A 16,676-nucleotide genomic window follows, 5' to 3' on the forward strand; every position below is an offset into this window, starting at 1 on the left:
TGCATATTTTTTCAGAGTGATACGACACAATACAAGTAACTTGACATATATGTTAGTGTGTTATTTTGGATAAGGAGAATACAAGTCTACAACTTATCTTGGTGACTATTTCAACTACTTTACTTTGCTGCTTCATGCTAGATAATTTTTTACATTTAATGATAATTTTGTATGGTTATTTATGATATGATAATGAGTGATTGTCACATTTTTTTTGTTTATTTTACTATCATGTGTGGTTGAATAGACCAAATGAAAAAAGAAAATAAAGATTTTTTTTATTAATTAGAAAACATAATTTATACATAAAAAATCTAATTTGATACCTTTAAATTTTTTGTCCAAATTGGAACACTGCATACAGCAAAACAAACACAGTCTTAAAGAATTGGATAATAGCCAAAATATAAAATTAAAATTTCCTATTTGAACAATTGGTTTATAAAATAATATACATAATTATTTTATTAAAAACGATTTCCTTTTTGTAAGAAAAGTTTAAATAAGCATACCCCGAATAACCTTGTTATCAAGTCACTTTTAATTAAGTGGGTTAACTCAATTATATGTTTGAACATTCTTTTTCAGAATATATGTATGTCCACTACATGTTTTATTAGTAGCTAAATAACTACAATAAATTGTTTATTTATTATTATTCTTATACAAGCAAGACTCGTTCCTATGCTTTTTATTAGACAGGTTTAATTCATTCATTAAGATTCAGAAAATAAATAATGTAATTATTAACAATAAATTTATATACTTTTATTTTATATAACCACCCTGACATTAATGAGACACATTTTAATTTTTGAAATTATTTTTATTAGTTCTAGTAATTCTCTTAATGTCTTCCATAATTAATCTATTCACCGCTTCAATTTTGATTAATGAGAATATTAAAAATTAATTCTTAAATGTTCCTTGTAGGATACAAGATTAGACTATAAAAAAAAAGCCAAGACATTAATATATTTGATTTATTACTCAATGACTTTAGAAAACAAGTAGTAATTAAGGATGTTTTTAGAGAAAATAATGAAACTAATTCTTAATAAAAATGCTTAGTCTAACTTTGAACTCGGTCAAAGTTTGTTTACAGAAGGAATTATAAGAACTAAGGAAGGCATTTAATTAATGGTATAATTAATAAATTCAAACATCAAAGCATATCCTAATCATACAAAAATGTAGTAAAAAAGCACTTTCCTTAGTAGATTTTGCATGTGATCGTGATCCTAAAGCATCTGCATGACACATCAGCACTTCCTTTTTCTTTTAGTTTCTCGGTCTTTTTGGCAAGACCAAGAATTTTGTGTTATATAAGGTCCATAGTTTTGCATATTTTGTACACAAGTTACAGAAACTGATTAAGCTATTCACAATGGATAGGTCGAGCTCACTCTTTTCATTTGCTAAACGAAAACGCAATTCAATGCCCTCTCTGCAACAGAAATTGCTAGATGAAGAAAGCCTTGCTCAATCACAACCAAACACACACTTTAGAAAGCCTGGATGGAAAGCCATGCCTTACATTCTAGGTCTGTCTCGTAACTTCTTTTATTTGAATTTCATATTCTAAATTTAATGACTTTTTTTTGCATTAATTCATTCTTGCATTAGTTTTAATTTTAACTTGTCGCCTTTTAGTAAGGACCAAAATGAATAATTTGAAGTTAAAGAGATCAAATTGAAATTTTAGAATAAGTAGTCATAAGAGACGTTATCAAGAATGTTTTTAGTTCAAACACAAAATTAAAATTCGTTTTTATTTAGAATTTTGATACATTTTAGTTTTGAGACTTTAAAAATGAATAAATATAGTCTTTTTTTAATTTTATTACGTTTTTTTTTTTTGTGTCAAACACATTTCCTACTTAATATTGAAGCGAGAATATGTCAAATGATAAACAACTTAAATACTAACATCAATAGCGGAACTACGTAGGGACTAAGGGGGCATGGCCCCCCCAATTTTTTTATATTTATATATATATATATTAATATATAATTTTAAATATATTTTTCAAAAAATTAATATTTGTAATATATTTTATATATTTGATATTTTAATAAATTTGTATACATCTATATTTATATATAAGGAAATTTTTTTTTGGTTGTCCACATTTATTTTTTAATTTTATATTTTAAATATTTGTGTAATTTAGTTTCGAATTGACATAATCCTAGTATCAATTTTTTATGAAAGATCTTTCTTACGCTTTAGAAAATTCAACGAAAAAAATCAAAGTACATCAATTTTTAAAAAATCGCGAACAAATTGAACAAAAAGATAGACCAAAAGAATAATTCTTCCAAAATTTTGGCACCTCCAAAATTTTGGCCGAAGATCTGCCATTGACTAACATGAAATACGTTTGACATGTCCAAATAAAAATTATCGTAATTGGATTAAAAGATCTGTATCAATTTATCTATTAAGTTTAAAAATCAAAATTTATCGAAGTTTTTGAAATAGACAAATTCCAATTTTATTTCTTTTTAATCAAAATTTATCTAAGTTTTGAACATGAAAGAATTTTAATCTTATCTCAAAATTAAGAGACTAAATATATATTTAATCTAAAATTTTAATTTTATGTTGATACTTGACTATTCAGCTGTGTTGGGGACTATAATTAGAATGAAATGTGCAGGAAATGACACAATTGAGAGGCTAGCAACATATGGAATGCAGGCGAATTTTGTGGTGTATTTGATGAAAGTGTATAACATGGATCAGGTTCTTTCAGCAAACATTTTGAACACATGGCTCGCTGTCTCCAACATTACTCCTCTGATTGGAGCCTTTTGTGCTGATGCGTACTTGGGAAAGTTTCGAACAATCGCCCTTGCATCCTTTGCCAGCCTTGTGGTACCTTTTACTTTCGTTTTGGATTGATCATAATTTGTATCTATCTCATGTTTTTCATAAACAATGACAATAAAACCAATGGGTGAATTTGGATTTTAACCTTTGTTTCTATTTGACTAGGGCATGGTTACTGTGATGCTAACTGCTTGGGTGCCACAATTTCATCCTCCACCATGCTCCATTGAGCAACAGCAGAGGGGTGTGTGCCAAGGCCAATCAAATTTTCAAATGGGTGTTTTAGTTTTTGGTCTGTTCTGGTTATCTATTGGTTCTGGTGGAATAAGGCCTTGCAGTGTTCCCTTTGCCGTTGACCAATTCGATTTGACCACTGCTGAGGGAAGACATGGAAGTAGCACCTTCTACACTTTGTACTACACCACACAGACACTGGTCATGTTGATAAACCAAACTGTATTGGTTTATATCCAAGATAATGTTAGTTGGACCCTTGGTTTTGCACTGCCCGCTCTGTACATGATTGTTTCAATCCTTTTTTTCTTTGCTGGCTTCAAAGTTTATGCCTATGTTAAGCCTAAAGGAAGCAACTTTTCTGGCATAGTTCAAGTGCTAGTTGCAGCACAACACAAGCGTCATTTTCATCTGGACACACAAGCATCACTTTATGATCCACCACTCCAAAATGATTCAGAAGGAAAGCTGCTTCTTACAAATGATTTTAGGTAAATGATATGCTTGTAAATTCCTTTACAGGGTCACGTAATTTCTTGTGTTACTGACTGATTTTTGTTTCTTAGATGTTTAAACAAAGCTGCTATAGTGATGGAGAATGAATTGGACAATGATGGATTGAACAAAAACCCTTGGAGACTAAGTAGCATCCAGCAAGTGGAAGAGCTGAAATGCTTGCTGAAAATCATGCCGATATTCGTAACCAGCATCATAGTCAACATTCCCTTAGGACAACAAGCAATATTTGGAGTATCACAAGCCATGAAAATGGATAGGCATTTGGGACACAACTTTGAGATTCATCCTGGCTCGATAAACGTGATAATGTTGCTGTCAATAGGAATATTGCTCCCATTCTACGATCGAATTGTTGCTCCTGCACTGGAGAAAGTGACCAAGCAAGAAGGGGGACTCACACCCCTTCAAAGGATTGGATTTGGACATGCTTTTGGTTTTCTATCAATGGTGGTTTCAGGGTTGGTGGAGATCAAGAGAAGGGAATTGGCCATTTCTTCTGGTGCATCTATATCAGTGTTGTGGCTGGCTCCTCAGTTCATTCTTCTAGCATGTTGCCATGTTTTTGCAACAGTTTGCCACACTGAGTTTTTCAACAACGAGTCCCCCGAGGGCTTGAGAAGTGTTGCAAATTCATTGCTATGCCTCAATGTTTCAGCTGCTAGCAACTTGAGCAGCTTCATAGTAAACATTGTTCATTCTTTCACTGGGAAGCAGGGTCAACCAGATTGGCTTGATGGAGACATTAACAAGGGCAGATTAGAGAACTTCTATTTCGTGGTTGCGGCATTTGGATTGTTCAACATGTTATGTTTCATAGCATGTTCTCGTAAATATCATTACAAGGTCCTTGTGAAGAACAACATGATGGACAAAACTTGATTCTTTCGATGTTGTTGGTGTTGTTCTTTCATTGTATTTGAAGTTTCATTTCAGCAAGTATAGCTATCTATTAAATAATAGGTAATATTATAACTCCAATTCTGTTTATACCAACGATTGTACATATTGGATTTATGACAGAATGAAGTTTAAACTATTTGCAGACAAATCATGTTCCACCATGTTATCTGTCTCTAGTAGTTAGGTTGCACATTGCAAAAACACCATTTCTGTCAAATGTTTCATTATTTGATATTCACTTTATGTAATTTGTTTTCGATCCCATAGAAATATACAGGTTTCTATGTTAATCGGTTGAGATGCTTTCTTAAGAAATTTGATCGAATTAATAAATATTTCTATTGCGAATATCCACCGCTAAAATCGTAGCACTATATATATATATATATATATATATATATATATATATATATATATATATATATATTAAAAAAAAATTGCAACACAAAGGTTACTTGCAAAAATCATAGTAATTTATGGAATCATTGGAAAAATATTATGGTTAAAATCTGACTTGATGATTCAACTAGTTGAATTCGATCCAAGGTTTTCTATTAATCTAATTTTAATTTTAATTGGATAAAACCCGTCAAATAGGACATATAAGCGAAAATTTCGACAATGAAGGATTTAACATTCAAAGTTTTAAATCTATACATACAATACGAACTATAAAATTTATATTTCAATCTAATCTAACAAAACAATATACTACTAACAAGTCCGAAACATAGAAAATCAATATTTCAACAATGATTTAAAAGTAAATCCTCGTACCTTAATTACTATATTATTACTGCAAGAAAATTTTGAAAATTTTTCGTAACAAAATATAATTAGTCCTTATAATGATCAATTTAAATATCAATTTGTAAACTAAAAATTATTCATAATTAAAATAATTTAAAAAATTACAATTGGTCTCTAGACTCATAACTAAAATAATTTATATTATCAATAAATTTCTAAATTTATTATTAACATTAATTACCAAGATTTGCTACCAAAACAATTAATCTCAAAATTATAAATTGATCTTTAATTCGGAAATTGTCCTCTAAAGATATTTTTGGTGATTAAATTATGTTATTATTTAAGAGTTTTTTAATGTATGAATGAATTATTTCAAAAGCTTAAAAAAATCTGAAGAATTCCTTGTTCTCATGATGTTTGATTGAGAAACAAAACATATCCATGCATACCTATTTTGATAGAGATTTATTCATTTGGGTATGATCTCACGTGCAAAAACAAAACTCTACAAATGAGATTTGAGTGCATGCTTTAATTGAAATTTTAATCGACCAAAATTGTCCATCACTCACCCCATTTTATTGACATTCTGAAGGAGAGAAAAAAGGATCAGAATCGACCCGAAAAAAAATAGAAAAAAATCATAAAGAATACAAATAACATTACAAAAGAAATTTTAAATAGCAGTCAGATTTAGAAAAAAAAAATAACTAGTCATTATAATAACTAAATTAGTCACCATTTTATAAACAAAAAATTATTAATATATAAAATAATCTCTATTATTAATAATAATTGATTTGCAAATTAGAGTTTAAATCGGTCTCTAAAATTAACTATCAAAATCTTAACTTATATTTTCAATGAGTAATAGAGATCATTCTAAATATCAATAATTTGAGGTTATAAAATAGTGTCAAAATTAGTAGGTATAAGGACTAATTGTTTTTTGTCTCTCGATTTTGTTGTTATATATAATGATTTTCTTTGTAGTTAAAGAAGAGTTTATACATATATTGCAAAAATAAAATGAATAAAGACAATTAAGAAAATCATTAAATAATGACCAAATTTAGTTTCAAAAAATAATTAATTACTATAGTGACCAATCTATATATCAATTTATAAATTAAAAAGAAATTATTGATAACTAAAATAATTTCAAAAAATAATAACCGATATCTAATTGGTAACTAAAATAGTTTCTATTATTAATTGGATTATAAATTGGTCACTAACATTAGTTACCGATGTTTTGGCTATCAAAGGAATTGATCTCTAATTAGAAAATTGATCTCTAAACATATTTTTTTTTGTTAGTTATTATTTAAAAATTTAGTTGTAGTGTAATAAATTTTACATAACTTTATTTTTAGTCAATGTATTAAGTATAAAATAGAAAAAAAAATATGAAATATGGAGTCATGTATTTTTTTCATATTTTAGTCAATCCATATTTTTAGTCAAGTTTGCAATTGAAAATATATATATTTTAGTCAATCCATATTTCATATTTTTCTAGAACATTGAAAACTCGTTGAAAAATATATAACACGAGACGTGTATTTTTTTCTTCAATGAATGGACACAAAAATAATTTAACAAAGATTTAAAGTTTTTTAAATATTGTAATCTGCAAAATTTATCTCTAGAATTTTAATTGGACGGCTCCATTTTATTTTCAATTACAATCAAGTCAATCACCGGTCTCCTATAAAGTTAAAGATGAAAATTTTTGAATAAAACATTTGTCTTAGTAATTGTTAGACTAACGACTTGGTGTCTTTTTTCTTTTGTAAATACTTGGAATGACCTAAGGGTTGTTAAAGCAAATTGGTTCATCACATTTGAATGTGTAACTTTGTGATACACATTGAAAGAACTTGGTCCCCCTCGCCCCACTCTACCACTCATGATGACAAACTCTTCACGCAATTATCGTAAGAGAAAATTACGTTTTTGGTATATGTACTTTTGAATTCATAAATTTAATATTTAAATTTTTAAAATTATGTAATGTTATATTTATTTCTTATGTTTAAATTTTTGACAAATGTTTTTCGTTATAAAATTTATATATACACATCTAATATCATAAATATTGATGGGGGCATGAGTTGATAAATAGTTATCGTGGCACATATCGAAAGAGTCTTTCTGAGTATAGATTTATTAGAAACTCAGCACCATATGCAATGTTGCCCCCACAACACCGTTCGGACATATCTTTGTTATTGTGCATATAAATAAGGTTCTTGTTCCTCAGCAATCTCATCCACCAAAACCTAGTTACAACACTCAAATACAGAACCTTTTGGTGTGTGTCGATGTCAGCCAAGACATAAGCCAAAACCTCACAATAAGTGGTTCTAGGAGTTCACAAAACCTACCTAGCTAGAGAAGAGAACCAAACAAATGAGAAATAGTGAAAAGATGTTGGGTACTCATGACCATTATAACACTCCTTCTTGGTGGCTTGGAAGATGCATTTCTTCATGTTTTTCACCATCTGAAAAAATGGAGCCAACCCTCAGAAACCTTCCTACAGCTGCTTCTGAATCACCACATACCAACCCCAAGAAGAAGCGTGGAGGATGGAAGGCCATAACTTTTATTTTAGGTCTACTTTCTCTTTTTTTTCTCTTGCTGCATATGGTTTTCTCTCCACTACTTCATTCCTTCATGCATTCACACTTTTCTTTTTTTAATTAAGATACAACTACAATCTTTGTCTCAGATAGCAAGAGAAAGATAGTAGAGAGTTCTTAACCACACATCACACAATTTTAGTACAACTTCACTTAAGAGATTCAACTCAAGCTTTAGTTTTAGAAGACACTGCTTTTTTAATTCATTTGTCTTTTTTTAAGATTCTTGTCTAATCATTTCTTACATTAGTTGTTTTTGGTTCATAGACATTATGAACTGTTGTCTCCTTTTTTATTAGCTGGAAAATTTAAGAGTTTAATTTTTTCTCGCTTTCTCTCCTTATGATTATAATATTTTTAAAACATTACAATTATTGTTTTTTCTTGGATTTTGGTTAACTTTGCAGGGAACGAAACTTTTGAGAGGTTGGCGGTGTTTGGTCTGTTTGCCAACTTTATGGTGTATTTGACAAGAGAACTTCATTTGGACCAAGTTACTGCTTCTAACATTCTAAGTTTATGGTTTGGGATCACAAACTTTGCCCCACTAGTTGGTGCCTTCATTTCTGACGCCTATGTTGGTCGTTTCCGGACCATAGCTTTTGCATCATTTGGTACCCTTTCGGTAAGCTCACTCATTTTATACAACTTTTCTTTTTCAGCTAAATTTAACACAACTTACTCATTTAGTCACCCTCGCCTTTTTTGTGGGCTTCCATATAAGAGGAAGTTATGCATGTGCCATTCAATCAACCAATAATATACCTAATTTTCATGTACTATGTCGTCAAATATTGTTATGATTAAAAGAAAAAATTAATAGTTAAATTATTTGGGAGACAATCAAACATGGTTTTCTTGTTTTCTAAAACTCAGAACTACCATTTCACTAATTATTTTCTTTTCTCAAATTCGATTGATTTTTTACAGTTATTATGCATTTCTAGTTTATTCAAAATAATCAATTTCACATATGAACGACACATTTCATAAACACCCACTTGTCCCACCTGAGTTAGCATTAAATGTTGTAGGTCATAGTGACAGGTGGTAAATGCACCAGTACTGTAGTATGGAACAATGTCTCTTGCATTAATGATTCTAGTTTTTTAAATTTATGATTGATTTGTTTTTTTTTTTTAATTCAAAAAATTAACATCATACCTCATATTCTGCATATTAATCACTTCTACATTTTGCAACAGGGAATGATCGTGGTGACTCTAACATCGTGGTTACCAGAGTTGCATCCTCCACCTTGTAGCCCTGAGGAACTAGCATCTGGGAAGTGTGTTAGGGCAAGCAATTCTCAAATGGGTGTGTTGATTTTGGGACTATGCTGCTTAACCATAGGTTCCTCTGGGGTGAGACCATGCAGCATCCCGTTCGGTGTTGACCAATTTGATCCAACCACTGAAGAAGGAAAGAAAGGGATAAACAGTTTCTTCAACTGGTACTACACAACATTCACGATGGTTCTTCTGGTGACTCAGACAGTGGTGGTCTACATCCAAGACTCTGTGAGCTGGAAAATTGGGTTTGGAATACCCACTCTCTGCATGCTCTGCTCCATAATCATGTTCTTTGTGGGCACAACCCTTTACGTACGAGTGAAGCCTGAAGGAAGCATTTTTTCTGGTGTGGCTCAAGTTCTGGTGGCCGCTTATAGAAAGAGAAAACTCAGGTTTCCAATGAGTGAGGAGAAGCCAGAAGATTCACAAGCGTGTTTCTATGATCCCCCACTTGCTGGGACCACGGTTGTGTCAAAGTTGCCTTTAACCAAACAATTCAGGTCAGAAACATAGCTGTCATCATTCACACTAAAAGGCTCATTTGAGTTCCACTACCAATACTTTTATACATGTGGTGTCAGAACTTCTCTTCTGTGTTTAATATATATGTATCATTGTCCCATGATTATAGTAGTTATGTGCCATGAAAATCATGAAACATCTCTACTAATTGCCTGTAAAACTTGGATTATTTTATTATGAACAAACTTCAACATGGAAAAACATTCCCTTATAACCCACCTTAACAATATAATAGTATCTTTGAATTAAAAAATTAAAAAATATTACTAATATTAATTAAGATGTCGAATTGAAAGCTGCTTTCCATATTTTAAGGGCCTTTTTTTTTAAAGAAAAAGGTAATTTCAAGCATAATTTACAAAAAAGGATTGGTTGACTTTTTTTTCTTTCAGAAAAGGGCGAAGTCGTGCATATGAATAACGACTTCTACAATAAAATTGATAGATGTGTGGATGGTTTTTGTGTAAATTTTTACGAAAGCAAAGTCATCAAGTATTCTAACGATTTTTTCTGACCGATGATGAAATTTAGTATAACTGAAATCGTTTTCAGTGAGGACGACTTCAGTTCAAGAGCAACACATAAAAATCTTTAGGATACTTGATGACTTTGACTTCTTAAAAATTTATACAGAAATTTTCTACACTCCCCATGATTTTATTGTACAAGTTGTCAATCTATCTGCACGACTTCACCTTTTTTTGAAAAAAAAAAAATTCAACCAACCTTTTTTTTGGTAAATTAGCCTGAAGCTTAACCCTTTTTGATAAAAACAAAAAAAAACGTATTTTAAGTGAAGTTATAGGTTGGTATTTGTGTTTTGCCAGGGCCTTGAACAAAGCTGCTTTAATAATGGAAGGTGAGTTAAACCCAGATGGGACCATAGTGAATAAGTGGAGACTCGTTAGCATCCAACAAGTAGAAGAGGTGAAATGCTTAGTGAGAATCATCCCAATTTGGGCAGCAGGGATCCTTAGTCTCACTTCCATGGCACAACAAGGAACATTTACTGTCTCACAAGCAATGAAAATGAACAGAAACCTAGGACCCAACTTCCAAGTCCCACCCGGTTCACTTGTAGTCATATCATTCATCACCATAGCTTTGTGGCTCCCATTCTACGACAGATTCTTGGTGCCAAAGCTCAGAAAAATTACCAACCATGAAGGAGGCATCACCCTGCTCCTAAGAATTGGAATTGGCATGGTCTTCTCTATTCTTTCCATGCTTGTGGCTGGCATAGTAGAAAAAGTGAGAAGAGACTCAGCAAATTCAAATCCAACACCACTTGGAATTGCTCCCATGTCAGTCTTTTGGCTAGCTCCACACTTGATCCTTATGGGCTTCTGTGAGGCATTCAACATTATAGGACAAATTGAGTTCTTCAACAGACAATTTCCTGAACATATGAGAAGCATTGGAAATTCCTTGTTTTCGTGTTCTTTTGCTGTAGCTAACTATGTGAGCACCATAATAGTCAATGTTGTTCATCACACTACAAGAACACCTACTCACCCAGATTGGTTGACAAATGATATAAATGCTGGGAGAATAGATTACTTTTACTATCTTATAGCAGTGTTAGCCACTCTGAATCTGTTCTTTTTTATATTTGTTGCCAGAAGATATCAGTACAAGGGAAGTGTGGACTTCAATGATGAAACTCATGAAGTAGAGCTTGGATCTCACAAACCCTAAATTTAAGAACCACATGAATATCATGTATAAATATACGTGTATGTGTGTATGTATATAGGAAGACATCACACAAATAAATTGAACGAGTTTTATTATATATATTCCTTTCAGAAGTTATGTTACAAAATAAAACTTAAATATATTGTTTTTCTCCTTAGCATTTATATTTGCTTTTTCTCCTTATAATAATAAAAATATATATTTGACTTTTCTGCTTGACAAAAATGTGTTAGAATTTCTATTAACATGGATTATTACCGGAGTGCATATACTCATATATTGATTTGTCTTTTTCTAATTACTCTACTTTTGCGTCCGTGTTCGAAAATCTCATACTAAATTGAACTTATCGATATTGAATATAGATATATCAACTTATTAAAATAGTATCATATTAAAATGGTATCAGATTTTATCATAATCAAATAAAAAAAAAGTTCTTTGAGACTATTATGATTCACTGATTAAATATTAGTGTCTCAATACAAAAAAATACACAATAATCAAATTTTATTTTTCTGATATAAGAGTTAAGTGTACTTAGATTTAATTTAATACTTGAGATTTCTTTTATCTTTATTTATAATTAGTGAAAACACATGCGTAATTATCAATATGTTCACACATTTAAATTTTCATAAAAATTTGAGTTACCATCAATAAAAAATATATAAAAAATATATAATTTTAATTTTTAAAATAGTTGTTTAATGTAAAATTAGAAAAATAAAATATGTATATAAAAATAAATTTTTAAAATAACAGTTAAAGATAGCAGAATTTTTTAAAATAATAATTAAGGGTAAAATTGAAAAGATATATTATTATAAATATAGATATAGATATTAGGTGCTTTATTTTGAATTATATAATTTAATTGAATCTTTACTTACAACATTTTTTTTTCATGCTTACAATGTAACTATTTTACTATTACTGATTTTGCGAAGATATAAATAAACATTAAACTGTTATGAATTAATGATTGTCCATTGATTTGATACATTTACTCATATGATTCATTACTCTTTATGGTAAATATTTGTATTAACTAAGTTGATTTGTTTGTTTCCTTTATGGATTACATATTGTATCTATAAATAGGACTCTTTCTATCAATAATAATAGACAAGATGAGTTGCTCCCTATTCTCTCATTCTCTATTCTCTCTTATTTTTTCTCTTCTCTATTATCTGTCGTCATTCTCTATGTTATTAACTGTATTTCATAACACGTTATCAGCACGATGCTCCAACCAATTGAGGACTAGTGAAAGCTTTTTCTCTATAACGACAGTGTTATGCGTGTCTCAATCCAAGCTCTTTCTAATCCTTTCTCAAATTATAATTTTATCTTATATTCTTCCTCTTGTGATCAAAACTATTTAACTTTATCAATTTTCATCTTCGTCTTATTATTTTTATTTTTATTTTGACGGTGATTATTATTATTATTATTAATATAATTATTTTATGTGCTAGTTCTAAACACACGAAATGTTGCAAAATTTGGATTTGTGACCCTTGATAGGAAGAATTCCTTATATTGGATTTTAACTGTTGAAATATATTTAGATGCAATGGATATTGGGATACCATTAAATAAAGAAATAAAGCATCTAAGCAACATGACAAAAATATTGTGAAAAGAGATTTCACAAATATTGTGAATTTATTTCATGCCTATGTATGGCTGGCTGGACAAAGCAATAAAGCTTTTGATGAAAAATCATGAAATCCGCCTAATATGCTCCATTCCCAGAAGTGAATGCAGCAATCAATATTATGAATTTCTTTCATGCCTTTGTATGGCTGAACAAAGCAATGAGCTTTTGATAAAAAATCATGAAACCTGTCCAAATTGGTTCTGCTCCATTTCCAGAAGTGAATGCAGCAACATTTTATTTATATTTTCATGATCGATCATGATCTTGATTTTGGACATGGTTATAAAGAAAATTTTAAAGACACATTTTGTCACCAGAAGTGGCACGATAATGTAAAAAAAAGGAAAAGGAAAATGTGAAAATATTGACAAAAAGATGAAGGTATATATTATCATTACGATGGTAAAGGCCATTTGAATTGTACTTATTGTACACCAGAGCATCTTACAAATAATGAGAAGAACATAGAAACACACTTTGCTTATGAAGATGGTTATTCTGATTATGGTCATATGGATGCTACTCATCTTAATATTGTTATTTTCTTTGCTAAAGCAAATGAAAGCATTGATCACCTAATTGATTATGAGAGTGTTGAAAAAAAAAAATCTCATATTGATATTTACGTTTATATGAAAAACGAATGTTTTGCACTAGTACCAAAAGATATGTGTCTTATTGATAGTGCAACAACTTATACAATTCTCAAGAGTAATAAATTTTTCTCTTGTTTGATAATGTGAGACATCGATGTTAGTATTATTTATAGTACTACAAATATATTTGAAGACTCTAAAAGAGCTACTATACTTCTACCAAGAAGTTGAATAGAAACTTATTAAGTTTCAATGATATTTGTCTAAATGGATATTATATTGAGACAAACAATGAAAAAGATATGAAATATCTTTATATCTCTATGATTGAGTTGAAAAAGAAAATGTATTGGAGAAATTATCAACATTCTCTTATAGTTTGTACTACAAGTTTATTAGTACAATTTAAATGCATGTCATGGTAAACCAGAAGTTTACAAATCAAAATGATTGCCTTATTTGGCATGATCAGTTATTATGATGCGAAAAAAAAAGGTTGAAAAACTCATGTGAACACGTTTGAAGCGTTGTAGACTTATTGGTTCCAAAGATAAAAACTCTTGAATGAGAAAGGAGGCTAATATGCAAAATAACCTAATCGAAAAGGTTGAAATCCCAAAAGATTCATTTGACATAATTAATGGTTCGGTTCCAGAAGAACCTCAGGTACCTGAAATGGTTGAAAATGATGAGATCTCAATAAATTATGTCATGAATCATATAATATGGAACCAAAATGAAGTTAACATTGACGAAAATTTTACTTATAACATAGCGATGAATGCTATGAATGACAATGAGGATCAATAAACAATGATCATTGAAGATTGTTGGCAAAGAAAAGATTGGCCAAAATGAAAATATGCAAAGAAGCATAATTATTTGTTTGCTAAACGAAAGGTTTTTGGACGTATAGTTCGCACTCCTGAAGTTGTGAAACCCATTGGGTACATATGGATTTTTGCGCAAAAATCAAATTAAAAATGATGAAATTGTTAGATACAAAGCATAATTGGATGCTCAAGGTTATTCACAAAACCTTGTATTGATTAGTGAAAAAACATGTTCACTAGTATTGGATGCAACAACATTGCAATATTCGATTATCCTAGTTGCACAACAAGGTTTGCATTTACATCTAATGGATGATGTTACAACCTATTCGTACGGTTCTTTTGAGAATCATATTTATATGAAAATCCCTGAAGGATTTTATTTGCCCAACAAGACAAATTCTAAAAAGGGTTATTCAATAAAATTGAACATGCTCTTTTATTGATTAAAGCAAGGATGTGTGTGGTATAACCATCTTATTGAGTTCTTATTAAAATAAGGATATGGAAATTATCCTTTTTGTCTTTGTATTTATATGAAAATATTAAAAATCAATTTTTCATAATTATTGTTTATGTAGATGACATAAACATCGTTGAAACTACTAATGAGCTCACAAGGCAATTGAAAGAATTTGAGATGAATGATCTTTGAAGGGCAAAGTCTTGTTTGAAATTAGAAATTGAGTATTTAAATAAAAGTATTTTTATACATCAAGAGGCTTATATGATTAAGGTGCTTAAAATGTTCTAAATGGACAAGTCATGTCTATTATGCACTCCAATAGTTGTGAGGTCGTTAGATGTTGATAAAGACTCTTCTTAGACCTCAAGAAAATGATGAAGATCTTCTTGGTCTAGAAGCACCATATCTTAGTGTCATAGAAACACTAATGTATCTTGCGAATTATACTCGATCTAATATTGCATTTGCTATAAATTTGTTAAGCAAGATATAATTCTTCAACTACAAGAAGAAAATGGTTTGGAGTAAAACATATACTTCGTTACTTTAAGGGTACTACGAATATGAGCTTATTCCATCCAAATGATTCAGATTCAGACCAATGGGTTATGGATATGCATGTTATTTTACATATTCTTACAATGTCACAATGGTTGATCACAAACAAGATGTTTGTTCACATGTGGTAGCACAATGGTTTCATGAAGGTATATGAAACAAACCATAGTAGCAACATCGTCTAATCATACAAAATTACGAGGAAAGTTGTGAATATGTTTGGTTAAGGTTTATAATTCAACATGTGCAAGAAACTTGTGACTATCCCCGAGAAAGATGGAATCAACAACCATATATGAAGACAATAGTGTATTGTTCAATTGAAAGGATGATATAGATATCCAAAAATTCGTTCATCTGAAAATATGACAAGTCTATTTGTAAAGTTTTTGCCAAGAAAAACTTTTGAGCAAATGACTCACAAATTCGGACTCTGTCACCTTAATGATGTAAGTTTACATGAGGGGGAGAAATAGAATATGTGATGAACAATATTGTATTAAAGAATACAGAATTTTGTACTCTTTTTCCTTCACTAGGTTTTTTATCCCAATGGATTTTTCCTAGTAAGGTTTTAACGAGGCACATTCTTTATCAATGGACACTCAAGGGGGAGTGTTATGAATTAATGATTGTCCATTGATTTGATACATTTACTCATATGATTCATTACTCTTTATGGTAAATATTTGTATTAACTAAGTTGATTTGTTTCCTTTATGGATTACATATTGTATCTATAAATAGGACTCTTTCTATCAATAATAATAGACAAGATGAGTTGCTCCCTATTCTCTCATTCTCTATTCTCTCTTATTTTTTCTCTTCTCTATTATCTGTCGTCATTCTCTATGTTATTAACTGTATTTCATAACATAAACGAAATAGTCTTATTTTATGTCGTTACATAACCTTTTTATCTAAAATATGACTATTGTTTTTTACAAGTGATGTAAAATATGATTATTTTTCCATTAAACATGCTAAAACTAAGGTTAAAAATACTATTACACACTATCATTATAGACACTGAACTTTAAATATATATGAAAATTACTGTTTTTACGTTTAACTCGAACCACCATACAAATGTTTTTTAAAGTCATATGCATGTTGGATGTAAAATTGCGTTTCCTTTTACATCACCGTATCAAC

The 16,676-nt window shown here is 30.1% G+C and overlaps 2 protein-coding genes across 2 annotated transcripts; both read left to right on the forward strand.

Annotated features, from left to right (window-relative positions):
* Nucleotides 1-1,373: 1,373 nt before the first annotated feature.
* On the forward strand, nt 1,374-4,758 carry LOC114179797 (putative protein NRT1/ PTR FAMILY 2.14). The gene is made up of 4 exons (XM_028066257.2): nt 1,374-1,544; nt 2,664-2,881; nt 3,002-3,561; nt 3,637-4,758. Exons 1-4 carry the CDS (start codon nt 1,388-1,390, stop codon nt 4,466-4,468), a joined length of 1,767 nt encoding a protein of 588 aa, XP_027922058.2. The 5' UTR covers nt 1,374-1,387; the 3' UTR covers nt 4,469-4,758.
* A 2,622-nt stretch (nt 4,759-7,380) lies between these two features.
* Nucleotides 7,381-11,559, forward strand: LOC114177150 (protein NRT1/ PTR FAMILY 2.13-like). Its single transcript, XM_028062406.2, has 4 exons — nt 7,381-7,862; nt 8,298-8,515; nt 9,096-9,682; nt 10,532-11,559. Exons 1-4 carry the CDS (start codon nt 7,658-7,660, stop codon nt 11,400-11,402), a joined length of 1,881 nt encoding a protein of 626 aa, XP_027918207.2. The 5' UTR covers nt 7,381-7,657; the 3' UTR covers nt 11,403-11,559.
* Nucleotides 11,560-16,676: the final 5,117 nt, after the last annotated feature.

This window comes from Vigna unguiculata, chromosome 3, assembly GCF_037176805.1.
Source record: "Vigna unguiculata cultivar grain cowpea cultivar isolate G323 ecotype 2 chromosome 3, ASM3717680v1, whole genome shotgun sequence".
In the NCBI taxonomy this organism is placed as follows: Eukaryota; Viridiplantae; Streptophyta; class Magnoliopsida; order Fabales; family Fabaceae; genus Vigna; species Vigna unguiculata.